The sequence below is a fragment of the Exophiala spinifera genome (assembly GCF_000836115.1).
Source record: "Exophiala spinifera strain CBS 89968 unplaced genomic scaffold supercont1.4, whole genome shotgun sequence".
Taxonomy (NCBI): domain Eukaryota; kingdom Fungi; phylum Ascomycota; class Eurotiomycetes; order Chaetothyriales; family Herpotrichiellaceae; genus Exophiala; species Exophiala spinifera.
This window is the reverse complement of record NW_015622516.1, coordinates 3,660,784-3,687,221: the sequence shown is the minus strand read 5'-3', so window position 1 is coordinate 3,687,221 and position 26,438 is coordinate 3,660,784. Positions and strand designations below refer to the sequence as shown.

The 26,438-nt window shown below is 51.7% G+C and overlaps 10 protein-coding genes across 10 annotated transcripts; 5 read left to right on the top strand and 5 right to left on the bottom strand.

Annotated features, from left to right (window-relative positions):
- Positions 1-3: 3 nt before the first annotated feature.
- PV08_06549 (uncharacterized protein) lies at positions 4-765 on the top strand (the record flags this gene model as incomplete). The annotated part of the gene is made up of 1 exon (XM_016380883.1): positions 4-765. The coding sequence occupies one exon, from the start codon at positions 4-6 to the stop codon at positions 763-765; it is 762 nt and encodes a 253-aa protein (XP_016236710.1).
- A 1,556-nt stretch (positions 766-2,321) lies between these two features.
- Positions 2,322-3,260, top strand: PV08_06548 (uncharacterized protein; the record flags this gene model as incomplete). Its single annotated transcript, XM_016380882.1, has 1 exon — positions 2,322-3,260. The coding sequence occupies one exon, from the start codon at positions 2,322-2,324 to the stop codon at positions 3,258-3,260; it is 939 nt and encodes a 312-aa protein (XP_016236709.1).
- Positions 3,261-3,781: 521 nt separating this feature from the next.
- On the top strand, positions 3,782-5,456 carry PV08_06547 (uncharacterized protein; the record flags this gene model as incomplete). The annotated part of the gene is made up of 2 exons (XM_016380881.1): positions 3,782-3,918; positions 3,968-5,456. 2 exons carry the CDS (start codon positions 3,782-3,784, stop codon positions 5,454-5,456), a joined length of 1,626 nt encoding a protein of 541 aa, XP_016236708.1.
- Positions 5,457-6,888: 1,432 nt separating this feature from the next.
- On the bottom strand, positions 6,889-9,111 carry PV08_06546 (uncharacterized protein; the record flags this gene model as incomplete). The annotated part of the gene is made up of 1 exon (XM_016380880.1): positions 6,889-9,111. One exon carries the CDS (start codon positions 9,109-9,111, stop codon positions 6,889-6,891), a length of 2,223 nt encoding a protein of 740 aa, XP_016236707.1.
- Positions 9,112-11,888: 2,777 nt separating this feature from the next.
- Positions 11,889-15,644, bottom strand: PV08_06545 (uncharacterized protein; the record flags this gene model as incomplete). Its single annotated transcript, XM_016380879.1, has 6 exons — positions 11,889-12,037; positions 12,087-12,104; positions 12,157-12,258; positions 12,307-15,254; positions 15,303-15,498; positions 15,617-15,644. 6 exons carry the CDS (start codon positions 15,642-15,644, stop codon positions 11,889-11,891), a joined length of 3,441 nt encoding a protein of 1,146 aa, XP_016236706.1.
- A 790-nt stretch (positions 15,645-16,434) lies between these two features.
- PV08_06544 (uncharacterized protein) lies at positions 16,435-17,781 on the bottom strand (the record flags this gene model as incomplete). Its single annotated transcript, XM_016380878.1, has 1 exon — positions 16,435-17,781. The coding sequence occupies one exon, from the start codon at positions 17,779-17,781 to the stop codon at positions 16,435-16,437; it is 1,347 nt and encodes a 448-aa protein (XP_016236705.1).
- A 602-nt stretch (positions 17,782-18,383) lies between these two features.
- PV08_06543 (uncharacterized protein) lies at positions 18,384-20,461 on the top strand (the record flags this gene model as incomplete). Its single annotated transcript, XM_016380877.1, has 4 exons — positions 18,384-18,407; positions 18,479-18,637; positions 18,694-19,193; positions 19,240-20,461. The coding sequence occupies 4 exons, from the start codon at positions 18,384-18,386 to the stop codon at positions 20,459-20,461; spliced, it is 1,905 nt and encodes a 634-aa protein (XP_016236704.1).
- A 1,006-nt stretch (positions 20,462-21,467) lies between these two features.
- Positions 21,468-21,906, top strand: PV08_06542 (uncharacterized protein; the record flags this gene model as incomplete). The annotated part of the gene is made up of 2 exons (XM_016380876.1): positions 21,468-21,521; positions 21,628-21,906. The coding sequence occupies 2 exons, from the start codon at positions 21,468-21,470 to the stop codon at positions 21,904-21,906; spliced, it is 333 nt and encodes a 110-aa protein (XP_016236703.1).
- A 1,296-nt stretch (positions 21,907-23,202) lies between these two features.
- On the bottom strand, positions 23,203-24,128 carry PV08_06541 (uncharacterized protein; the record flags this gene model as incomplete). Its single annotated transcript, XM_016380875.1, has 2 exons — positions 23,203-23,357; positions 23,411-24,128. 2 exons carry the CDS (start codon positions 24,126-24,128, stop codon positions 23,203-23,205), a joined length of 873 nt encoding a protein of 290 aa, XP_016236702.1.
- A 488-nt stretch (positions 24,129-24,616) lies between these two features.
- On the bottom strand, positions 24,617-26,423 carry PV08_06540 (uncharacterized protein; the record flags this gene model as incomplete). Its single annotated transcript, XM_016380874.1, has 2 exons — positions 24,617-24,820; positions 24,981-26,423. 2 exons carry the CDS (start codon positions 26,421-26,423, stop codon positions 24,617-24,619), a joined length of 1,647 nt encoding a protein of 548 aa, XP_016236701.1.
- Positions 26,424-26,438: the final 15 nt, after the last annotated feature.

Here is a 26,438-nt window from a genome sequence, read left to right as displayed (position 1 = left end):
GCAATGTCAAGAACGAAAGCGCATGCCCGCAAACAAGGTGGACGGAAGCGAAGTCTCGAAGATGTTGATGGGACCGAAAATGATCGTCCTTCAAAACGACAAGCCTCGCAACCTACACCTCTACCCAGGCCTACCGAAGTCGACGAGACCATTGCCATGATGAACCCTGCTCTGCTCGCTGATCATTTCGCCAAGGCAATCAGAAAGTACAATCCGAACAGCGCTTCTCTGGAGCTCGAAGAACAATACCTGCCCACAAAGGCGTTTCGAGATACCACTGGTTTCGACGGGATTCATAGCGCTGACCGACTGGCAGCTTTCCTCGAGCAATTTTCGGAGAACGGCAAAGCCGAGTTGACCGCATGCGAAGCAAAGCAACAACCACACACCCTAATCATTGCTCCTTCGGGAATCCGGGCGGCGGACCTCAACAGGGAAATGCGTGGTTTCAATACCAAGCAATCCAAAGTCGCAAAGTTCATTGCGAAGCACATGAAGCTCAAAGAGAACGTGGAATACATGAAAAAGAACAAGGTGGGAATTGTCATCGGCACGCCTGCAAGATTAGTAGACGTGATCGGCACCGGGGCAATCAAGGAAACCAGTGTTCGGCGAATTGTCGTGGATGGGTCCTATCGCGACGAGAAGAAGAGAAATATCTTTGAGATGCAGGAACTGTTTCAACCGCTACTGGCATTGCTGAACCTCAAGGCTTTTCGAGCCAGGTACGACGCGGAGGACCAACTTGAAATCCTTGTGTTCTGAGGTGCCTTTTCAACACTGTTGGTAAAACAATGTTGACTTCGAGGAGAAAGGTCAGTGTGCTATGAGGTTTCACTTCGTGGCATCTGGAATGGAATTGAATTGGGTCCTGCCATCCTGCCATGTGCTGATACAATACAAACTCAAGTCCCCAGCAGGACAGATGAACGTTCAGGATTCGCATCTGATAGGCAAATCACCAGCAGATCAGTTGATCGCTTTGGATGTGGGAGCCGGTCTCGGAAGCGAACATTCCACCACACCAAGAAACTCGCCCCTCGGCCTTGCACAATAACCTGCGCAGAGATAGGAGCACCAGCATATATTGAGATGCTGTTGCATGCAACAAGAAGCTCTCCGGCGAATACGAGACTCAGAGATAACCTCAGACACAAGGTATCGCTTGTCGAGAAGACAGATTCAACCGTCATGCGCGGCCTGAGATATGGCAGAGTTGGCGAGCAAACGTAAGTGCAGGGTGTGTTAATCATCCCAAGGGATGTGCTGATTTCTAGTCCCAGGGGCACTTGTTGCTATGGATCTCTCCAGTCATGGCGAGCCAGAGGCATTTTCCACGAGCCGTTCGACCATTTTCTCCATGGTAGCCTCGATGGTGAAAGAAGAGGCTGGCGTAAATAGTGGTCTCCGAGAGGAACTAAATCCACAATGGGCTCAGTACTGCTTCCCAAACTCTCCCATCTCAACCCATTCTAGATATCGTTGCATGAGAAAGTGATATGGTAACCGGTTGCTGCCCAGTCTTTCTCGAACGCCCCTTTTTGCCACAAAGCAGAAACTTTTAGATTGATAAAGTGTCCATCCGATTCTCAGGACTTAATGAAGAATTATGCCACGTCGTGAAGTCCCCTGTGAGAGTTCAAGGTATAAAATACGACGGCAGAAACAAGCCTTGGATAGACGCATCTGACATGTTCGGTACTTAAAAAGCACAGTTCCCAGCTTACAGGAACATGTTGGACAATATGCCAAACTCGTATTCGTACTCGTAGCGCAGGCAAGCTTGTGTCAGAAATTCTCCGCCGACGGTCCTTATGCAAGGTGCGCCCACATGGTACACAACGACCAGGCGACGAGTTACCGTCTACCTATCAATTAGTACGAGTACAGAGGGCAGAGTACCTGGTACAATAAATACATAGTGCGATGCGACCCTGCCTCGTCCAGGGTTAATACAGGCTCACAAGGCTATACATAGTAGACTTGTTACGGGCCCAGTCTTGACGGCATCATCAAAAGTCTCCAAGTCAGTCCTTTCGCCTGGCGCAGTTTGATCGTCTACGGCAGGTGCCTGTTTCTTTCAACGTCTCCTCTACGACACATCGATTCCTGCTTCTTCTCGGCTGGCCCATGGGATATTGCTATCGTTAACGAGTCGCTGGTATTTGTCTCTCTTTCCTGAATCCTGCGATAACTCGTACCATTCATTCTACACGCCCGTTTTACGTGATCCCTGGCCTGCACCGTCGGATCTACGATCTTGTCACACGTTGATTTTATCCCACCGGCCGGTTGAGTTGGCACCGGGACGCACACTCAGCATGAGTTACCAATCTTTCTTAAAGGCGACTTCCAACTCGAAGCCAGCCATTCAGACGCCTTCACCAAGCTCCATCCAGAGAAAACCTCCCGTCTCTGCGAGCCCAACCCCGTCTTCCGTACACTCTGCGACCACGCACAACCCGTCCCTAAGTCTCACATCCAACCCACCATTCACTCCTGCCTCGTCTGCTCCTTCGCCAACGACTACTTCGAAACCCCTTGCGCAGCCTGAACCGAGTCAGGCCGTCCAAGCAGCTCAGACAAGTCTCCAGCCGCTGACCAAGGCACAAATCGATGCAGCGTTGGAGACTTGTCTGAGCTTACAAAATACTGCCACCAAATATCATGAAAAAAGACCGTTTGCGGCGCTTCTTCTGGGACCCGACAACAGCACTGTGCTTCTGACTCACTACTCCATTTCCCACGTACAACACGCAGAAACAGAATTGGCGCGGTTAGCCTCGATACACTTCTCGCAACCTTTCCTGGCTGGGTGTACGCTGGTGTCGACTTGGGAACCCTGCGCCATGTGTACGGGAACACTGTACTGGAGTAACATTGGACGGCTTGTCTATGCTGCCAGCGAGGAAAAGCTCAATGAACTCACCGGGGGCGGCAATGATGAGAACATGACAATGTCTCTGCCATGCCGCGACGTGCTGAAGGCTGGCCAGAAGGACGTCAAAGTCATCGGACCCGTCAGCGGCTGGGAAGAACGAGTGATTGCAGAGAGCGGGAAATGGTGGAGGGATCATCAGTCTACCGAGAATGGGCAGCATCTACGAGCGGCTAGTGTCAATGGTAGTGAGAAGCCCGAGAGTGTCTCCAGCGTGCGACAAGGAACTCCGACCACCTGGACAGGTGAGGACAGTGTCCTGAGCCGCATAGACGATGAAGGGGAATACAAGGCTGATCTAGACATTGACTGGATGAGGTGAGGTGTGAAATCTGACCGCTGCAAGGAGAGATAGACTGTATGCGCAGGTATCTGTAAGCAATAGCAGTACGCAGTGCTCCGGAAAACAATGTTCGATTTCTTTTGCGAAGGGCATCGTCCCTCTCTATCGAGTTCCTGGGACGAACGGGGAGGGAACTCGGCGTCCAGAGTATACCTATTATGTAGTCACAGGTTCCTGTTGTGCGCACGAGTGAGAGCGAAAGTGCATCCCTGTTATATGTGGGTTCGTATTCGCCTCGTATTCCGTAATGACCCCCCCAAACTGCCAAGGCTGACGTCGACTGTTGAGCTCACTTCACTGCCCTAAGCCAAAAAGAGCCGAGTCAAATCTTTGGGCGCATCCGGATCGCAAAGAGCCCGAAGGCGAACGCTGAGCATCATACGAGAACCAGTTTGTGCAGCCCGAGATCACCGGCGGTACACTCTACTCCCGGAGACATGGAAGACTCTCATTCTGTCTTGTTTTTCTTGCGATAATAATCCTAATCCTCATTGACGACAATGGCCGCCGCCCATGCTGCAGATTCGGAAGGAAACCTCCTTCGTCCGCGACCTCTGAGGGTATTACCTGAGGCATTACGCGCTGCCGGTAATCATGGACTCAACGGTTTCTCCGAGGCGCCCTCTGGGATATCGAGGTAGATTCATCATACGCTCTCCATGGATAATGCTAACTTCAACTTCCAGTGGACGGTCGACACCCATTCCTCAGGATGCACCGCCGTCTGTACAGTCCCTCTCGTCCGCTCGAAAACAGGCCCGCGCCCAGGCGAAGCACCGACTCTACCACACGATCGTGTACAAGAACCGAGTGTCTCACTTCGACCCCCGCAGCGACTACCGGGACTTTCGAGGCTTCTTTGTCCTGTTCTGGATCAGTCTGACCATCATGGTCTTGACGACAGGACTTCGGAACATCAAAGAGACAGGCTATCCGCTGCGAGTACAAGTGTACGAGCTCCTGTCGAGAAATGTAGTGTCGATGGCCTTGAGCGACGCCGTCATGGTGTCGAGTACCGCCTTGAGTTTAGTCATCCAGAAATGGATTCGAGGCCAGACTGGGATCCTGCGATGGAAACGGGCGGGCATCTGGATCCAGAGCATATATCAAGCGCTATGGCTCACGCTTTGGGTGGAGTGGCCGTTTCTTCTCGGCTGGACGTGGACGGCGCAGGTCTTCTTCGCCCTGCACACCCTTACTATTCTGATGAAAATGCATTCTTACGCCTTTTACAACGGTCATCTCAGCGAGACCGAACGACGTCTGCATGAGCTTGACAAACCAGAAACCGCCGACCGAGCAAAAGCTGTCATCTACCCCAGTTCGCCAACACGTCTGCAAGAACTCGATCCCGACAGTCTCAGCGAAACAAGCGCTGAATCTCTGGAAGAACTCTCCCAGCTGCGGCAAGACTTGGCGACCGAGCTGACCTCTCCTCTCGGCCGAGTCACCTATCCGCAGAATCTGACCCTGGCCAACTACGTCGACTACATCCTCTGTCCGACGTTGTGCTACGAGCTGGAGTATCCGAGGACACCACACATTCGCTGGCTCGAACTGTCGCAGAAGACGCTAGCCGTCTTCGGGTGCATCTTCCTCATGATCACTGTGAGCGAGGAGTTTATCACTCCTGTGCTCGCAGACTCGGCGATCCATCTCCGTAACAGCGCCTCATTCGCCGACAGCGCGCTCGTGCTAGCGGAGACGACCAGTATGCTACTGTTCCCCTTCATGATAACCTTCCTGCTCGTCTTTCTCGTTATCTGGGAGTATATTCTCGGCGCGTTTGCCGAAATTACCTGCTTCGCCGACCGACACTTCTACTCGGACTGGTGGAACAGCAGCGATTGGCTTGAGTTCTCACGCGAGTGGAATATCCCCGTCTACCACTTTCTCCGACGACATGTCTTTTTCTCTTCCAAGTCGTACGTCTCGACTCCGATCGCCATGACCATCACTTTCCTGATCAGCGCACTCGGGCACGAACTCATCATGGGTTGTATCACCAAGAAATTGCGAGGCTACGGGTTTGTGGCCATGATGTTGCAACTTCCCATTGTTGCCGTTCAACGCAGTCCCCTGATTCGCGGTCGGTGGGTTTTCAACAATGCGGCGTTTTGGTTTAGCATGATCCTGGGTCTTAGCGGCATGTGTAGCTTGTATGTCCTCGTTTGAGCGGAAATCTGGAGCACCAAAATTCGAACCGGCGCCTCAACTTCGGAGAGAGCGAGCGAGGGAGGAGGATCCGAGAAACGATCCGCAAAGCTCCCAGCCAGAAACAGGTTCCAAAGGCACGAGAAGAATATTCACCCGTGTCCAACCAACTGTGAAAACAATGGTCAAAAGGCCGAAACGACCAAAACCACCTACCTAGGTACCTACCTCAGGTATCTGAACTGTTTAGTCCTTGATCCATTTGCCTGGAGCAAGGGCCCACTCACCTACTCAAGGTACTTGCTTCGTACCATTGACTGTGATTCTACCTAATATGTACCACTACCTACCTTTCTAACTTATCTGATCGCGGAGTGTCATCAAAGACTGGAAAGACAGACGGAGAGAAGAGACGCCAAAACATACAAAGGACCTCAGAGATATATACGATCATCCTTTGTGTCTCGAGCCAGCTGAATCTACCTGACTGGATTCAGGGGCAGACTTGGCCGAAATGAAATGGTTTCGATAGATATCTTCATCGGCCGAAACAACAAAGTCTCGTCCAAAGGCTGAGCTCTCTTCCTGCGTACCTTCCTTCTCTTAGCTTCTCTTACCTTGGCTTACCTTAGGAGGTAGACAGACACCAGACAGATTACCTGAGTTCAACGGCCTCCATGGATGTACATATGGATATACATATACAAATACTTGGACATGTACTTGTACTTGGACCTTACCTTTCAACGATAGAAATCCGCTCCCTACTATACAGAACTTTTGTCAGGTCGAATGACGCTCCGGGCAACAAAAAAGAGACGAAACCGGTTCCACCCTTATTGGATCATCACGTCTAACTACTCTCGGTCTCGGTGGGTAATCCAGGAGTAGAAAAGCAACATCGCATGCGCATGATACGTATATTCCGGGATAGAACGTTCGACGTCGACGTCGACATCGACATCGACATTGTACATACACACTCAACGACAAAGATCTATCGCCTGCGTAGGTAGGAGGGCAAAACCCACCTACGACGAACATTACCAACCCAGATCTACGTGAGATCGGAAGGTAGTTAGTTGGTGGGCGAGTCCCCATACAGCTCACCCACTCACTCTCGTCGAAACTTCATACAGATGGACCCCCCCGGGCAGGCAGGCAGGCAGATGCTTCGTGACCACACACAAAACAAGAAAATCCTGATCGGAAAAAGACAGAACAACATGGCGCAGTATAAACCCGGTACATGATCATCACACTCATATTCTCGTGTAGACCCTCCCTGTCCCCCTTTACATAAACTCCAGCTTCACTTTCCCCCGAACCCTCGGTCGGGAAAAAGACGCCAGATCCAAAAAAAAAATATAATCCCTGTTGAATGGCACGCATGCGGATGGAAGTAAGCCTGAATTCACCTCATTGATATCCACACCACCGCCACAACGTCAAATCACATCACTACACAGCCGCCGCTACGAGCACGGCGTCGTCCAGCGTGTGGTGGGCGCGTTGTTGCATAATCCAAACCGCTTCCTTCGTCGCCTGTTCCAGTATCCTGGGCGGTGCCGTCCTCGTCGTCGCGCACTCTGTTTTCTGCTTCGCGAGCTCGTCGGCGCCTGCGTCTTGAGCTCCAGCCGTGGCCAATGACACCCACCTCTTCGCTCGCCACCATCCATTCCGCCCACTTCTCTTCCAGACGGGCGGCCGCATTCCAGCGACCAGTCACGCATCTCTTGTAGTGCTCCTCCACGGTCTGCTGCCAGCCGTAGAAGGCCTTGAGGTGGATGATCTGGCTCGGATAAAGCAGCTCCTGGATCTCAATCACTTTCCTGTACTTCTTCTCGTCGCCAAGCTCTTCCACTACGGTCTGGACAACCGATTTCTTCCGCCCTTGCATCACACGGCCGTTCCCCTGGAGAATCTCCCGGACGCCTGCCCATGTCACGTTTGCGCAATCAAAGGCGACCAGTTCCAGACCTTTCTTGGGTATCTGAGACCTCTTGGTAGTACTGCCTCGTCTTCGGACTTGTTCCGAAGCTTCCATCAGGACGAGATCCGAGATCCTGGTGTTGTCCAGGCAGAGAGACTTGATCTCTGGGCACGCTTTAAGTAAAGGGAGCACACCGACGTCGCCGATCTGCTCGCAGTATGAGATGCTCAGATGTTCCAGCGTGCTTGCCGCTCTGGATTTGGATAGATTGATCAACGTTGCGTTCGTCAAGAGCTCCGCCTCTTCCACTTCTAGATGGGTTAGTCGATGTGTCGACTGCAGAAGATCCTCTAGCGCGTCGTCTGTCAATGCGGCGTTCTGACAAAGGCGCAGTCCTTCAAGGAACGGAACATTATGAGCAAGGGATCTGACACCACGGTCGGTAAGCCTCCTGCATCTCGAGATATCTAGGTGGCGTAGCCTCCGCGGCGGCACAAGGGGTCGATCGGTCAGCACGTCTCGCTCGGGATCCAGTCCGTGAACCATTATCTGTAGAGCCTCGTCCGTGAGACTCTCGCAGTGCTGCAGAATAAGCCTTTCGAGAGTATTGCGCTGGAAAAGTTCCAACATGAAGTCGTTGTCGTCCAGCCCTCTAACCTCGGACGCCCGTAGATCTCTCAAGTTTGGACATGACTGGATCACTTGCCTGAGACCCTTGGTATCAATCTGAGAGCACCAGTCGATGTTTAGCATCTCCAGTTGCGGGCAGTGACAGGCAATGATTTTCATAGTTGCGTTGTTAATGTTCTGCATGTTAGGCATGTTGATATGGACGAGCCGCGGATTTCTCAACAGAAAGAAATGTATCGAAGACCGTTCAATCTTGCATCCTTCAATGCTGAAGCTCTCGAGGTTCCGGCATTCTTGGTTTGTCATTCTCGTACCCAAACTTAACCACTGGTCCCGCAGCTGGACACAGCCTCTCAAGTTGAGATTCTTGACGAACGCGCCGGCCTTGAGCATGATCTTGATCAGAGCATCCGACGTTATCTGCTGATAATATGTCTGGCAGTCGAGACTGGTCCATAACTGCCCGTCAAAGCACATGTCATGCCATTGCTTGGACACGGACGATACTCTGATGATCTCTTTCGGCGACAAGAAACGGAAAATATGTAGTCGGAGCTCATGGGGCATATCTTTCCAAAAATCAAAGTTCGGCCGACGTACGAAGGGTTTCTCCGAGATCTCGGGCAACGGTGTAGAGATAGGTTTGCCCGTTCGGATATCGAGGGGGAGAGAGGCCGTAGCGGCTTCGTTCGAATCGATCGGACGCAGTCTGGAGTTGGCCTCGAAGTAGGACTGCTGACTCCCCGGCGTCCCTGGGGTGGTAGGTGCGGTAGAGTAACCGCCGTTGGAAAGCTGGGGAGTGTAAGGGTTCGGTGGTGATAGGGAATATGAGCCGGTGGGAGAACCCAGGGAGACGCAGGATATGGATGCTTTCTGTCCCGACTTGTAAACCCTCTCGCTCGACCTCGTCCTCCCCAGCTTGGCCAGCGAGGGGGAGGAAGACATGCGCTGCAGGCCTTGAAGCAGTCGATGGCGCGATTTCAGCTTCACTGGCTGGTCGAAGGCGGTGGTAGCCTCGATCATCGGGCTTGCGGGGGTCATTGGCCTTGGTGAGTCCGGCTGGCGTTGAGGAGTGAGGGAAGACCTCGTTGTGATGGTGGATATGGGCTCCATGGTGTAGAGATACTATGCGAAGTACAACTCGCAGACTCAACGACGAGGGCAGAGTCGTGCAGAGGAATCAACCCCTCGCACGGCAGGGAGGAAGTGTAACGAGGCTGTGAGTACTCGTAGAGAGGTTCAGAGAGTGCAGACCGACCAGCAGGGTCAGACGAGCAAAGGGATCGGGTCAATCGTCAGCGGACGCTGGTCGACAGGGCGCACGCCATCGAGAGTCGGAGGTGTGAGGTCAGGCGACGGGGATATGTGTATATTGCAAAGGGTACAAATATGTAGGGGATACCCGTAGAGGCAGAGGTGTTGGAACGAGCCTGAGGAGGTCAAGTGCCGATACAGGGTGAAGGATGCAGGGATGATTTTAGTCGGGCCTGAAGAAGAGTAGAGCAGATCAGGGTAGGATGACCAGGTGGTGATGGGTGGTGATGGGTGGTGAGGATGGTGGTGAGGATGGTCCGCAGACACCTTACCCAGAGGTGGCCAGGGTACAATACCGTACTGTACTGTACCTCTGGCGATGGCAGAGAGTGGGCGGGTGGCGGAGGGGCAGAGAGGGGTAAGTGTGTATCCGTACGGTAAAGACCTGTACCCGCCGTTATCGCTATCAGCCGTATCTCCATCATACAATATCAATCGCCGCCGCTACGGAGAATCCCATCGGCCTCCAAGTCGGTGGCTACAGCAGTTTGGGCATGGTCTGGGGACCTGTAGCGCCCTCAAAAACCTGTCTACACGCAGCAGTAGTCCATCCTGCAGGCACACAACTACAGGTTCTAGGTCCGAGGTCACAGGCAAAGATCCATCAAGCGAACCGAACCCACCGGACTGCCGCTCCCCCCAGCAGCCTAGTGAGCCACCATGGGCCTGGATCCCTACAGCAATGGACGAACCAACCGCCTTCACTGCTGAGCCTGTGCCGCCCTCCACCTCTTCAGACTGCAGCGCGACAAGTTTGCCTCTCTTTATCCCGGGCTCTGTTGTACTTGTACAATATAACGGCGAGTCCTCATGACACTATCCAGTCTCAAAAGTCAGCAGACAGGGCAGCGATGACCTTCCCTCACTTCGCATCGGTATCGTCCACCTCGCTTAGCACGGCCGATCTCAACGCAGGACGGAGTATTGCACAATAATGACACCCGTGCTCCGTCCACACAGAATGGCGTTTGCGTCTCCTTTCGACGCTGGGCCGCTGGCCACCTTGTGGGACCGAGGTGCGCGTGTGCAGCTGGCAGCTTGCAGTAGCTCATCCGTCGTGGCTTGGACCCTTTTAACCCCAATCGCCTCATGCTCTTCACTGGATGTCGCATCTCCTTCACTTTAGCCGAGGAAAACGATTTTACCCTTGCAAGGCACTGCTGTGTCGAATCGATTTGCTCTGACTTAGAAGTTACGGATAACCGCCCCTCTCCACAAGGCCCTCTGGGGTTACGAGTACGGATACTCTGGAATACCGCTGGAAGACCGAAATAGCGCCACATGATACGGCGTATCTCGGCCGCTAAAAGGGCTGGGAGTTCCGAGTGATCGGCTCCGCCTGCACGCTTTGGGGATGGTGTTGCTAGCCTTCCTTGGTTGCCTTCCTACCTATGTAATGAGAACGACTTTGGGCCTCCTACGAATTGGAATCCGGGATGATTTCGGGCAATGGGAGTGCTGCTTGAGACAGGCATTGGACGGCTACGTCAACAGTCACTGGGTGCTCGCCGAGCTCGTCCATTGCCAACTTCAGCAATCTGTAGAGGTGTTTTCCGGTGAAGGTAATTCGTCTCCCGGACGCAGCGTAGAAGTCCGGATCACTCAGTATCATGCCTGTATGCGTTGCACTGGGAATCTTGAGGAAGAACTCGCCCGATATCAGAGAAAGTCAGTTCCACCCTCCTATATTCCACAATCGTCGGGCCTGAGGACTCGTGGATCGACAGACGAAAACAAGTCTCTAGGATTGGGCCACTTCGTATCGGTGAGAATGCAATACTGCCAATGCACAGTAGCTCCGTCATGGCGTGAACGTCAGAGTCGGGGTAAGCCACTGCATACAAGGTGACGGTTATAAAACTCTCGATGCGGCTGAGCGTGAACACTCCGATATCACAGAGAATAGAGTTCCGTCCACAGCGCGGTAATGCTGTTCCAGGAACATCACCGAAGGAATTTGCCCTTGCATCGTCCATCGGACCCTCGTAAGAAAACACGCACGTCGTACCCGGTTCATTGGCTTAAAGACACTGGTCAGAGACGCCGCCTTTTGTTCTCAGTTTCCTCTCGACATCGAATGGACCAGGAGGGTTCAGTTGGTGTTCTCGCCCCTTCTACAAGCACAAGAAGCAAACCCATGGCCGGAACGAGGAATAATAAAATTGATCATGCTGTTCCGCTTCATACACGTTGACGAGTGTTTGATATCCAGCTGAAACCGCTTCCGCGATATGTACCTTGTATGCACCGCGGCTACCAACTGGCGACATTCGACCGCGGCTCGACAAGTCTTTTCTAAAGAGTCTTCGTCTTCTTGTCCATGCACCGCATTCACCACTGGGGATCTCAAACGTCCGCCTTAGTCCTCTCCACCCCAGTGGTTTTACTGCCGCATGGGGGAACACAATTGTCCAATACGTTCGCTGTAATGTTGTTTCGCCTTTAAATCACCTCGCTCATCATAGGTATTCGAGATTTATATGGCGTTCTTCGTCGTAAATGTCATCGCTCTCGTAATCATCTTTCTCAGAACAAACCTTGTCAAAGGAGTAGATAGACCCTCGATCAGGCTTTCGTCAATCGTCCTCGAGCCACACATCGTTCCGCACTGCCTCAATCGTGATTCGTTTCTCTACATCTCTGTCGAGCATTTTGCGAATGAGGTCCAGGCACTCTTCGGAAAACGGCAGATACGGAACTCGTAAGGGGTGGTCAAGTATTTCATCTGTGCCAAGTCAGCCTTCCATAATCACAATCTCTCGATGTATGTTTACCCAAGTTATAGAACGGATCTGGATCACAAGGTTAGTCTTGGGAATCCTCATACGGCGAGGCACTACTTACTCTCCTTGTACGCAATCGTGTACAACAGAATCCCCAATGCCCACACGTCCTGTTCTTTCCCTCCGTATCGTTTCCCTTGCAGAACCTCCGGAGCGGCATAATCTAATCACTTCTTAGCGTCAACAAAAGTAAGAAGTTCTGGAGACCAACCTATAGTACCGACGAATACATCGAAGGGTCCGTTCTTGATATAAGCAGCACTTCCAAAGTCGATCAATTTTATGCGACCCTCGCCGTCCAGAACCACATTTTCGTCCTTAATATCACGGTGGACCACGAGCGCTTTGGTATGCAGGTGGTGGATGGCATCGACAACCTGGCGGAAAATACTTTGACTTTCTGCTTCCGTCATATTCGTCCGAAGTTCGATGTAGTCGAACAGATCCATGCCAGGGATGCCGTGCGGTAACATTTCAATATAGTAGTTCACGTCGTCCTCAAAAAAGTCAATCATCTCCACTATGTTTGGGTGGCGAAGTCCATCACCACGAAGGTAGTCGAGAACGTGGATTTCCAAAGGCACCGTCCCCAAACGCCGATCCCTGGTCCACGTATCAACAAGGATTCGTTTCTTGGTCACATATTTCAGCACCATTTTTCTGGCTTCTCCTCTTTTGTACCGAGCAAGTTTGACCTGACCATACGCACCAGATCCCATTTCCTCCAAGATGGTAAAGTCCTCAATCGTCTTTCTTTCATGCGGGACATATGGTGTATGCGGAGGTGGGTGGTCCAAGGGCTCATCCATTGCAACCGAGTCTGTTTCATCCGGCTCGTCCGAAGGGCTCAACACTCGGGGACTGTCAGTTGAGGTCCTAGGTGGCGGCGATGGTATAGACGTAGGTGGCTCTGGTTGGGAGGGTGGTGACAGAGGACGCGATTGAGGCTCATGGTCAGTAATGGATCCACCCATACTGGTGGAGTGGATATTTCGCGAGTAGATGATCCAGACGGCGTAAACAAGTTCGGCGACTGCAACCCCTGATCCAGCGAGATCCTCTCCCTCTTCGTCCTCCTTCTCCTCAATTATAGCATCGTCGGACATGGGGAATAACGACTCACTTCGAACCACTCGCATTTGGACGTCAACCATGATATCAGAGCCGTCATGATGTTTCGCAGGTAGTCCACAAGGCCGCAGAAAGATGTCGCTTGGGTTCTCATTGCCTTCGCGGAGTGCGAGCAGGCCACGAGCTCGACGGAAACTGTGCTCTGGTATCACAATTCCATCCGACAGCTGAACGTCGTCCTCGCTGGCCAATATATGTAGCATGTCACCGAAGTTTGGGATTAGGCTGGTAAATTCCAGGCCTTCGGGCTTTTCATAGCCAAACAATGCGGCGGCAAAGATGTTGTTAGAACTACTGATCTTGAGGTTGGCGGGATTGAGTACCATCACGCCCGCGATGTGTGGCAGGCTCGAAACTCGCAGTTGATTTTCCGTAGGTGACTTCTCCACTGTTGTGGGAACGTTGAAATGGTCAACGGTTCGAGCCGTATAATACCCTGGATGTATCTTTTCAGATGAGTTCATAGTGTTCAAAGGGAACTTGGGAAGCAGGCTCTGCAGAGGAGCACCTTCAAGATTCGATTGTCCCCATATGGCTTCGGTGTCCCCATAAGCGCCTTTAACTGTGCCGTCATCATCCACGTTCACATACGCAACATCCTCCGCGATCTCTTCTACTACCCAGATGAGACCGCCTCTCTTCTCCATGACCCAGAAGCTTGCAGCGCCTTTGGTGCCGTCGCGCCTCTGGACAGGCACGATATCGCCACAAAGAAGAACGCCTCGGGATTTGGTAGGCGGGTGATTATTGGATTTGGACCGGCTATAACCACCAGAGCCGTCAACCGTCTTTGCTCTTTTGTCTGAAGATTTGTTAGCTCTAGAGGGAGCTTTACTCAGCAGTCTAGCAGTAATACCGCTCTTTGACCCGATCGACGACATGCTACCACTTCCTGTTCCATTCTTGAAGGTTGTGGGACGTATGCTCTCTGCAGGTTCTTCGGGGCGAGCGAGCCTTGTCTCTAGCCAATGCCTTCGTTCTTCTTGGATGATCCCCAAGATGCTAAGAGAACGGACCTCGGCTCTTGAGATGCCGAAGATGAGGCAGGCCAAGTCGTTGGCAGCTAGAATAGTCCAGGGAGCATCCCCTTCGGTTCGAAACACAGCTTGATGGGTTGGCGACCATTTGCTACTGTGGCTGTGCACGTTTGGTGGATTGGCGACCGAGGGTGTAGGAGGAACGCTGGTTCTGGACATTGTCGTGGCGCCTTGAGGGTAAGAGACCTCGTCGGTTGAGTAAGGCTGTGCAAGAGCCTCTATCAACTTCTGCTGGAGAGACACAGAATGCACGTCAGTATATGTCCTCCGAAGAGCTGTTCGGCGCGGGGCGCTCATAGAATCCGACCGTGATGGAGGTATTCTCATCTCTAGATCTGGCTCCCGTAAGGCCTCTTCGTCCTCGTCATCGTCAATCGAATATTTGCGCCCAGCGCTTTGGTCTTCTGCATATTGTACCCCGGCCTGTTTTTGGGCATGTTCCAATTCCTGGCTGAAGCTCTTCTCGAAGATATTGCGTCCGTCGTGATGAGCCGGACCCGTGAGAGGCCCTGCTCCAACTCCTCGAGAGTTGGCACGACCAGTATCAACTGGTATGAGATTGGCCTTTTTGAGGAGGGCCATCATTCCTTGTACCTCAACGTTCCCGCTGGCTCGTGCTTGGGCGTCAGCCAGGGCAGGGTTTGCGGCCCATTGAGACCGATCTCGCACGAAATCCACCGACCTTTGCAGTATGTTTTGTCTGCTATGGAGAAACTCTTCCGATTGTTTGGCAAAGGAGAATGAGTGCAATGACTCCGACGGGAAACGGTGAAGGTCCTCAATGACAGGGGACGTTGGACCGCTTAGCAGCTGTCCGGTCGAAACGGATCGAGATGAAGAACCAGACATCGGCATGGTCTTTGAGCGCTCTATGGGTGAGGCGAGAAAGTCGCCATCTCCCAAGACCAAAGAGGGCGCCCGCAGTGAAGGGCCCAGTCTTCTGATTCTTCGCAGGCCGGACTTTCCGAGGTCATGGTCAAAACGCGTGGCCCTGCCTGAGTCAGAGATCACAGCACATATATCAGAATATCGCACACACCTCTTCAGATTGCTTATCTCCTGCGCCGTCCCAGCGTCAAAGGAAAAGCGCGTCCGGGGATTGAACGAAGGAAATACGGACGCATCGTTGCCAGCCAGCGGTAGATTCGACGTGCTCTTGTTCTTTGGGATCCGTAATGGCTGGACGTCCAGTGTGCTTGATCTGAGCACGGGCGATACGGGAGGCGGGTTGTTTCCTACAAACGATCAGTGCTACAGCTCCCAGATGTCTGTCGCGTCAAGAGAGGCCCGATTTGGGGATTTTGCAGCCTCGTTCTTTGCCAGGCCTCCCTCAACAGAACAGTGGTGCCGTACCATGGCTGTCTTGTCCATCGTGGGTCATACTGAACACACCCTCTCCACGCCACGTACGGAGCAGCTGAAGGATCAGTGCAGTGTGATTGTCACAACCCTATAATGCCCAGAGATACATGGTCCAAAAGAAAGGAAAGATATCGGCACACCACGGTGACGCTCACAGACTCTTCTGAAAACAGTCTGAAGGGGCTAATCGCACCGAAGCTCCGGAACGGACTGATGGCATCTGAATCAGAAGAGAGAGCAACGTTGGGAAGCAAAGTCAGTCAAGAAGAATGTCGATCGGCATGTCCAGCTGCGGTCTGGGTGGGCGGCGAGTTGTTGGCTTGTTGAAGGGTCCTCGTAGTCGCGACTAAAATTGGAGCTGGTGGGGGGTTTCAGGCCCAGCGCATTCGCGGTGCAATGGAGCGAGCATCTCAATCGCTCTCGTTATCGATCTGTGTCTGAGCACTGACGGGTACTCGTACGAGGAATACCTTCGGAAGCATCGTCCCTTCTTGCGCCTGCTAAGTGAACTTGTGTCGATGGCAAACGATAGCTTCTCCGCAGACCATCCTAGCTACCTCACGTAGTCTGTGTTTGCACCAGCGCGATCTGACCCAGCCGGAATGTCCCAACCAGCTTCTCGCAAGACTTCTGTCAACCAAAACCCTATTTGCTACCTACAGGTATCTACATACCTAGGTTCCTAGGATCTTGAATCTGCCAGACTCGAGTTCACGGGCTTCGGAACGTGACGATTCGGAGGGCCTTGCGAGGGCTCGACTCCCATACCTTCGCCTGCAACTGCTACGTGATGTATACAAAACGACCACTTATCTTTGTGCTAGGAGCCCCTTGTAGGAATACCAAAACTCGTAGCAGTCTTTGTGACCCCAATGTTCGGTCCAGAACTCTCCAAAAAGGTCGTCGGTATCAACATCGACGTCAACTAGTCGTTCTGTCCTTTTCAGCCCGCATAATGCGCATTGCTTGATGTCGGAGGAGCCCCAAGACTTCTGGATTCTCAGATTCGGGGCCGCAGACATTTTCAGCCGTTGAGGTGGCAGTCCAGCATGAGCAATGATGCTGTTGTATTCATGAATGTTTTTCATCCAATCGTGAATCATTTCTTCCAAGTCTCGGCTCTCCTTTGCAGCTTCGCCCTTGTCCACTGATGCAAGCTTCATGCCTCCCCTTGCTCCCGCCTGTCCTATCTTCATACTCTGCGACAGAAGGGCATCCCGTTTCCATCGAAGCGATCGCCCGGCTGCCAGTCGGCTCGCTGTTCTATAAACTAAAAGCACCTTTGTTGCCAAAGCTGGCTTGGATATGTTATTCGTAACATTTGCCTGGTGGAGTTGATCGAACACGGTACTCATTAATTGTAGCAGCGAAGACGGTGGGGGGACATTTGTAGGTCGCTCGAAGGAAGGAATCGCCGCTTGGAACGTCGAAATTGGCCTTGAACCTGTTGATGCAATTTCTGGCTCTACCGAAGGAGGTGGTTGCGGTGGCATGTCGGTTTGCCCATCTTCGAAAGGTTCCCATTCGTCCTCGTCATTGACTGTGGTTCCTTGAGATGGGAAGGGTTTGTCTTCAGGCTTTTTGAAAGGCTCCTCAGGTGTTCGTACATCGTCGACATTTTGGGCATCTTCAAACTCTGACCAACCCTCCGAAGTGCCTTGGTCCTGGGATCCCTCTGACCGGGTTTCAAGCTTGGTCGGTGGCAAGTTCGTCTGGTTTATGGCACCTGGATTTGTCACAATGGTCGAGGCAGTAGGCGGCCCAGAGAAAGACAGCTTTCTGTGGTTGCCATCGTCAAGGAGGTCTGGGATGAGCCTTCCCAAGGACACACTCTCATGGCTTGTATGATGGAGTTGGTTATGAGGAGCCGTTCCCTCCGATGCGTTCGCTATTTCAAAGTCGCCAAAATCATCGTCTTCAACATTTGGTTCGTCTTCGGCGTCGAAGAGGACGTCGTTTCCACCGACATCTCGTTTCCAGAGGGGTGTCGCTTGAAGCCCGGGGGCTGTCCCTCCTGGAGTAGTTACATTTCGCACCGAGAAGTCGTGGCCATCTAAGTCTTGCTCGACCTTTCCAAGGGGTGGCTGGATCGCGTCTCCCACCTCGCCATGATTATCATCTGCTGTTACAAAGGCAGCAAATAGATCGGCGGACATATTACGACCGGATCATGGTCGCGATCCTGATAGGATTGGCGCCACGAGACTTTGGCTAAAGAGAATAAGGTTGATCAGAAGGGAGTGAGAGATACACCCAGTTGCACTCTATGGCCGACGTTAAGCCAGCGGTAGTTCTTCCGTATCACTACTGCAAGTACCAGGATATCGCCATACAAGATTTAAGGATCAAACAGCACCAAGGGGATGATAGCATCTACCTCTGATGACTGTGTGTCTGGAAATTAAGATGTCTGTCCTTCGTGATTGGCATGCGGTGACACTGCCCATTGGTGCGTGCACTCCTCACCAGAGCGCACGGCGTCGGTATATGCTGTGATCCGCCGTAGCAGACCGGCCGGGGTAAACCTCGTCCAACTCGACCTCATCCGATCAACCCACCTGATCTGTCACCTGAGTATCGATAGAAGTTGGGACGCACGAAAGAGTGGTGGCTGTCATGCGGCCTTTCGAGGAAAATCAGTGAGTTTAGTTTCCATCGTGTTACTTTTTCGTATAGGCTCATCCCAGCAGGCGGCGCTGGTCTTCGCTATTTAGCACCTCGATTGGAGTTGACTTGCGGCAAGCCATAAGGGAGAAAGATGGCTTCGACCCTTGTGAAGATGGTTTGCGGTCAGTCTGTTGGAAGGCTAGTATCTCAACGAGTTGCTGTTGCAGTCGTTATTGACTGTGATAGGCTCTCCTTCTTTATGGCCCTCTCAGTCGAGGATCGTGGCCTAAAAAGCTCGCGGAATCGAGGGCGGCGTACGATTCTCTGAAAAGCCACTTTCTACGCTATATCGAGCATCCAAACAACCTTCACTCCTCATCAGACCCCCTCGCGGATGATGACAATGTAGGTAATTGATTTTCAAAGCCTGCCCCTCTGGTCTGACGTCTGACGAAGTGAAGTCTCCGTGGTCAACGCTACGGCAGGATGAGATTGCTAGAGAGGAAATATTTCAGGATGTGACTCGCTGCATGCAAGACAACTACTTCTTCCGCGAACCTGCGACGCAAAAGAGACTCCTGGATATTCTATTTATCTATTCAAAGCTTAACCCAGACGTTGGTTACAGGCAGGGCATGCACGAGCTGCTAGCACCTATATTGTGGGTGGTCCAACAAGATGCAGTTGATCCCACGAGTGTCCCTGCTGCAGCTCAAACTATGGACGATGTCGATTTTATGCAAGAGGCGCTAGGGCACAAATACGTTGAGCATGACTCATTCAGCCTCTTTTGCGCCGTCATGCAGAATGCAAAGGGCTCGTATGAGACGGGAGACAGCAAGGATGCGTCGCCAATCATTGCGAGAAGCAAGAAAATCCATGACGACATCCTTGCAGCTGTTGACCCCGAGTTAGCTCTTCACCTACACGTTGTTGGTATCCTTCCCCAGATATACTCGATGTGAGTCTATTCCGTGGCTCCGATCATCAAGCAGCTAACGAAACAGCCGATGGATTCGTCTCCTCTTTGGCCGCGAGTTTGAGTTTCAAGAGGTACTTCGCGTCTGGGATCTCCTCTTTGCAGAGAATCTGAGACCGGACATTGTCGACCTGACTTGCGTCGCGATGCTGCTGCGATCCCGCTGGACCTTGATCGATGCCGATTATACCACTGCGATTACTGCGTTGACTCATTACACGCTGCCGCATTCCTCTGGAGGGCCCCGCTCACTTGTCAGAGATGCAGTATTCCTCGAGAGAAACAGAACCATTGAAGCTGGAGCGACAGTCATCCAGCATTATACAGGGCGTCGTCCAAAACAGACAGACCCACAAAGTAGCCGCAGCTCTTCGACCGCGAGAACAGTAAGGTCTCCTCAGCTGCGACAATCACCAAGCCACTCGCCTGGTAGATTTACTTCTTCTCAGAAACAACTCGAGAGCCTGTTCCAAGAAGTGACAGGTGGACTACAGAAGCGGACCGAGGGGTGGAACGTCTCGAAAGCTGTAAGGAGTGCGGTTGGCGAAGTCCGCCGCAATATGAACAATTATCAAACATCCCATTCCCGCCAGACTAGCCGCGACACACCCGATGCTGGGAAGTCGGATTCGGCTCAATTCTTGCAACAGAGGCTCAACGAACTGCAGGAGCGAAACCACTTGCTATCCAAAATGCTCGAAGATGCTGTTGACTCTTTGAGAACAGTCAAGCTGACGACCAAGGAAGGTGTCGATGAAGCCGAGCACAATCTCAATATTTCTCTGGCCAAGATACAATTTGTCTCCGTCTACCTCGCCGATCCGGAGATACCCATTCCCAAAGGGGAGAGTACGGCGGATGTGGAAGTAGACCATCAGTTGGACGAGAAGACCGCGACCGCAGCACCCGCAGCACAGGCGACCGCGCTTACGGGAAACTTGGTAAGACCGAAGAACCACGAGGCTGGAAAAGTGGCCGCCGAAGTCGGGAGCGGGCTACAGCCAGCTCCAGCACGCCCGTCGTTGATGGATTCTTCGTTCTCGTTTATGCTAGGAGAGAACAGACATCGCTCAAGCTTTGTCAGTTCCGTGGCCGCATTGCCAGAGCAGGAAAGAGGGAACGACCTGAAGAGTGGACAGAAGATGGCAGCAGAAGATGAGAAACGACAGCAGGATGGCTCGCGTAAAGGATCTGCTGTTGACGATGGAGGCTTCACGTTGGCTAAAATTCAAGGCGGACGGCAAGGCTGAGGGACAGACAAAGTATCAACGATCATAATCATACCCTGCAAGAGTGTCCACGATATGGAATGTACATTGGTATTAGTTCTGCTGACCGACTAATGGAGAGCAAACCTTCACCTGCACTGATGGCTAGGTAATGATCAGCGAGGTACAAGAAGCACTTCGACCCCGTCTGCTTATCTTGAGGGTTCGTAGGGAGGATACTGGGAGATAAACTCAAGAAGATACATACAAAGCTAAACTAAGCTTGGTGCGACCTCGTTCGATGGTGTCAACTTAGCTTCACATTCTGCCATATTGTTTGTGAAAGATCGTGTCAACCAACCGACGGTCCCTGTTTACCGGGCATTGTACCTGTATGTACGGAGTACCTCAGGCAACTTGGCGGGGGATTGACGGTGCCCAAGGCACCTGTAGTCCAAGGCCTAAGCTAGTGAGTCTGTAGCTTATTATTACCTGAGGGTGGAAGCAGTACCGTACCGTACAGTATTTTACAACACGTCAATTCATCATCAGTCATCTCGACGATCGTTCCCAACTCTCCCCGCAAGTCATCGTTTGTCTAACTCTCGTACCTACTATACTGCGTCAGGTCTCATATCTCGAAAACACTACATTCTGAGCAGCACTCGCACATACCCTACTATACACATACTCCGCTGACCACCTACCTCGTTTATCAAGAAAGAGTTGCTTAGTCGATCCGTTCAACATCAGTTGACATCCGTGCCATCATCACACGCTCGACACCGGTGACCCCTCGTTCTGCCTACCGGCCTCCCACCTCCCTCGCCGCAACGACTGCGGTCTCGTTGGATCTACTATAGTGGTGCACCGTCGTGGTGTGAATAAACCGCGTTAAGAAGCCAGGGTACGCTCAAAAAGATCTAGGGCACCAGTCTTGCGGAACGAAAGCAGCAACGCTCGAGGCTCGGGTACGGCGGATTCGCCTGTTGTTCTTTTCTGCCAGTGAAACAGACGCGTGGGAGCCAGACTCCCAGCCCATCCAACCATGGGTCTTACATACAATGTCTATCTGAATTCAGCCAAAATCTTCGGCTGCAAGGTATGTGTTATGCATGCATCGGGTTGTTGAATATGGGCTTCTTTTGGGGAGGCATGTCTCGGTCGGGAGAAGATCCGTGTTAACCACCCTTTCGGTGTTTGTACAGAAATGCAGGACGCACCTGGCCGACTTTGACGACATCATCTCTCGCAACTTCCGAGGCCAGCATGGCAAAGCCTTCTTGTTCTCCACCGTCGTCAACATCAAGCAGGCCGAAGCGATGGAGCGCAACATGACGACGGGAAGACACATTGTGCGAGACATCAAATGCAAGCAGTGCGACGAGACGGTGGGCTGGAAATACGACAAGGCGTACGAAGCCAGTGAGAAGTACAAGGAAGGCAAATACATCTTGGAGTCCGAGCTGCTGTGTACAGTGTCATGAAGCAAGGAACAAGACTGCCCCAAGGGGCCAGATGCATGCAACGTCATTCGGTTTGAAGGAGTTATAGATACGGCGCGTTTTGGGTGGCTCCCGGCAGGGAAGCAATGGAAGGCGAGGGAGCTTCAGGCGTTATAACCCATGGGTAAGGAGCATCTGATAGACGTCCACGACACTCATATTTCCATCATCGGTCATCATCATCAGTCCTACACGTTTGAATTCAAGCTTATTTATACAGCCATCTTCAAAGCTTAGGAGGGGTGCAAGAGATGACGAGGCTGGTACTGCCTCGATGAGGGCATATCCTCACAGCAATCTGCTCTCCAGACCTTGATCATGTCCGGGCCAGCAGCAGTAAGAATTGCGTGCAGTTGCTCCTCGTCTCTTCCCGTGCCGAAGAGTGACATTGACAGGGTATCAAACAACGATTCACGGGACCTACACCCTGCTGACTGGAAGGACAATGATATCCATCTCCCCATGGATGATGTTGACAAGATCAAGCTTCATTACCACATTACCCACAGTGTCGGTGCCAATTGTTAACCAGACAGGATTCTGTTTTCGAATCTCTGTTTTCGCAATATCTTGTACGATTTCTACCGTAAAACGGGGCACCGGTACACTGGAGTCATTGGTCGTTGGTGGACCTCAGTGTTTGCCATTACCAAAGTAAAGGCGAAGCCCAAGAGTTTCAGCGCCTTATTCTTTTTATATGTATACTGGTGATATTGCACGACATCAATTTTAAAACTAACAATATACGCTGTTTAGAAATTTCAGCGGGCGTTGTCTCGGTCATAGAGCTGCTTGGGTTTTTATCGTGGTTACCGAATATATATATAAATAAGTAATTCACAATTTTAGCCAATATTTCTTCAATACTTCATGCCTTCCTAGGCTGTATCTCTTATACGATAGATTTCCTGCTTTGCCGCTGCCTGGATGATGAGTAGTTTTGTAGAGTATTTATCTGTCAGAATCTGGGCCAAGATTGGCAAGAGAATCTGAGATTTAAACATATCTACATCTTAAGATGTTGGATACCCTGGTAACAACAATACGATGTGTGAGAGGGAATCAATCAATCTTAGCGGTATCTCCCAGAGAGACCATAGTATTGATATGTAGCTTAACACTGTCTACGTTTGTGAATTTCAGCACCTGTTTCTGTGTCGTTGAGGCCTGTCTCTCGATCGCATCCGGCGCTACAACTTGGACTTCAAGGGTGTCGTCGACTCGTCGCTCTCCATCGATGGACGCTACCAAAACGAGAACAACTTCTACTGAAAGATCCTAGGGTGTCTCCAATCGCCCATACTTAAAGACCCAGAGATTGAGAACATCGAGGAGAACTGCGGTATCCGCATCTGAGTAATGTAGTCGTTGCAGATCTGGATTCTCGGGGTGCATCAACTTAGCAATACGGCCGAGTTTGTAAGAGGCCAGTCCTATGAGTACAATTAGATGAGCCAGGATACAACCAAGTCACGCGTTGACTTACCTGGTAGACAGAGCATGAAATCTTGCAGAACTGTCCAGCATTTGTGGCGAGGCGGTAGGATTGATTCGGGCGACATCCCAGCGTTTTTAATGAGGAGCGTCATGCACTGTCGATCGAAGTAACCTCTGGAGTATTCTATCCAGAGTGCGCTAGGGTCAAGGCCTGCGGCGATTAGAATGTCGACTATCTCTTTTGGTGTTTTGGCGTTGTGGGGAAGCTTGTTTTCTGTAGGTCCTCGGTGTCTCCTCACCCCTAGCTCGTCTGGATTGGTATAACCTGCGCGCCTAAGTTCATCCGCGAACATGGTGTTCGTGACCCCTGTTTTGTTGATAATGCAGCTCACAATTATCTTACCATTTCCATCACGAGCAGTAACTTCGAGGAGATACTGAGGTAGATTTGGCGTAGGACGATACACCGTTTCAAAGTCGATGACGAAAATGCGCAAGGGGGATGTTAGCTTGAGGCTCTGAAAGTACTCTGCCCTAGGAGGGATTCTCAGAGGCTCTCTTTGCATCACCATGTGGAAAGAGACGTGATTGTCGATGGATTTACCAATGCCAACTCGCTTCTTCGGCACCAGCCCATGCCTGTCTCTAAAAGAAAATGGCAGCGGCAGACTCGCCAGAGGCCTTGAGATCAGCGACATGACGTAGATACAAAAGTCACACGTCGGTGCGACTGTATATCGTCGTAGTCCCGGGACAAAGATCGCCATGGCTGTGTCGAGGTTCAAGGGAACAGAGTCCGCACAAGGGAAATGGCGATCATGAAACCAAAATCCGGTGCAAGTCCTCGCTCTGCCGAGAACAACGACTTCTTCGCGGCCGCCCAGGAACTGGTAATTTTTCGATTGTCGGTGAAGCCTCCGTTCAGTGTCTAGATACGCGCCGCTTCGTCCAGAAAAGGTCTCACGGTATTCATCATCGGAAGGAATTCGCCCTTCAGGCACACGGACTGTACTTAGTAAATCTGAATCTCGTGTTACGATGGGAATCCGAGAGCTGTTTCGGCCTCTGCTGAAATGGGCCTCAAAATGTCGACGAAGATTAGCGTAGTTCATGTGACCTCTGCTTGCGATGTGAAGCCGTGCATATACTTGGCTACAGTGCCGATGACCACACTGTAAAGGGCTACCAATGTGGCACATCATTCTGTGCCGTTCCTGTAGCTCCGGTTCTCGATACCTAGCATATTCGCAACCATTTAAAGGACATCGCCAAGCGCATCCCAGATGGTAGCGTACAAAATGGAGGCGCAATAGTGGAGGGTGGCTTGTATTCTGCGTACAATTTGGCCACGGGCATTGGTGAGTATGACTGGGACGTTTAGACTCGCTTTCTTGCTGTCTTGATTCTTCAGTCTGGCCTCTTTCTTGGCCTCCTTCCTGGCGTGCTTCTGGGCCGGCTTCTGCCAGTGTTTCGAAACGTCTTGTCTCTGTATTATCCGGCCACCGAGCCCATCTCAGGACCTCTCTCGGATCCAAATGCGACAGGGTGTACCCTCCCAGTCCGTGGAGAGACGCGATATATCTTGATGCATCTGTTTCAGATAGATCGACAACTCCTACCGAGGTTTTAATCCGATAGAAGACCTGATCTACAGGTTTCCTCTCTGTAAGCACTTCGTATCTTTCTGCCTCGCCTCCGTTAAATTCTATGACCGGACAAGGATCATGCGGGGAAAAAGCGCACTCTTCCACGCCGAGATCCAAGAGATACCTCCTGGCATCGTGTTCGAGTAACTCCACAAAACCAGTGGATGTTGTGATTCGATAAAATACGTGCTTGACATGGTTCTGTACCTCACAGGGCTCCCCGCCGTGCTCGTGGCCGTGCTCGGCTTCAACGTTTTTGGCCGGTTCCTGGCTGCTTTGCTGGCTTCGGGGATTTTTCAGTTTTCCAATGAGGCTGCTCACCAGGCAGTCCATCTTTGGCACTCGTCGCCCAGCTGCACTGCTATAGGGTGAGCTCATATGACACGTTTTAATATGTGATTCCAGTGCAGCACGATCGTCAAAAACCATTTCCTTTCCGGTTGAGCAGGTGACATCGCCACAATACCATCTTGTGAGGCGTATTGTGCCGTGTGCTTGCAGGTGTAAATCGACACCCACTACATGTGGAAATGTGGCACCACAATGAGGAACCTGACATTCCCAAAGGTTGTCTCTGAACATCGCAAAGACCACGTTGTCGAGGTCGGGGGAAAGCTTCACATCGCTTGGCAGATTCCGAGTAACACGATAGGTGCCACTCTCCAGAACTTTCGTTTCGTGGTCTCCAAAGATGTCAGCCACATCTTTGACCTTGGATGCTTTCAGACAACCCATGACTGTGTTCCGCAGGGTCTCTTCGTCAAGGTCCGAGGGTTTTGCTGCTAGCGCTGGCATTTCGTCCATTTCGTCCAGGCCCATAGCTTGTTCCTTTGAGGCCCAGTCGGTTAATTCTTCTCCAGGGTTGACTTGGACATCAGTAGTTTTTGTATCGTCCTCGGTATTTTCATCTCCGTCGACTGCCTTTTCATGCAGTTCATGGTTGATTTCCTCTTTCTCGTCATCTGTCGCAAAACACTTCCAGTCTTCCAGGATGTCGTCACTGGGGGTGGAAGCAAGTTCGTTTAACACCAAAGTATGATTTAAATCGACGATTATGAGGTGCCGATCCCGGATATGCCTTCTCATCGCCGGATGTGTACAGCGGACCAAATCGCCACAGTCTGGGCAGGGCTTTTCCGAAGCCACCACATATTTCTGGCTCTCTAAGTGCGATTCGTGGCCCCATTGCTCCTCGACAGGATCGTTGTGCTCTTGGGGACTGTGAACGTCGACTTGGCCTTGATGACTATCAACGTCGATTGGGTGTTGGGGACCGTCGACGTCCATTGGGTCTTGAAGTCCTTGGACGTCAATCTCCTCGTCAAGATCGTCAATGTCCATATCGTCAATATCCATATCGTCAATATCCATATCGTCAATATCCATATCGTCAATATCCATATCGTCAATATCCATATCGTCAATATCCAT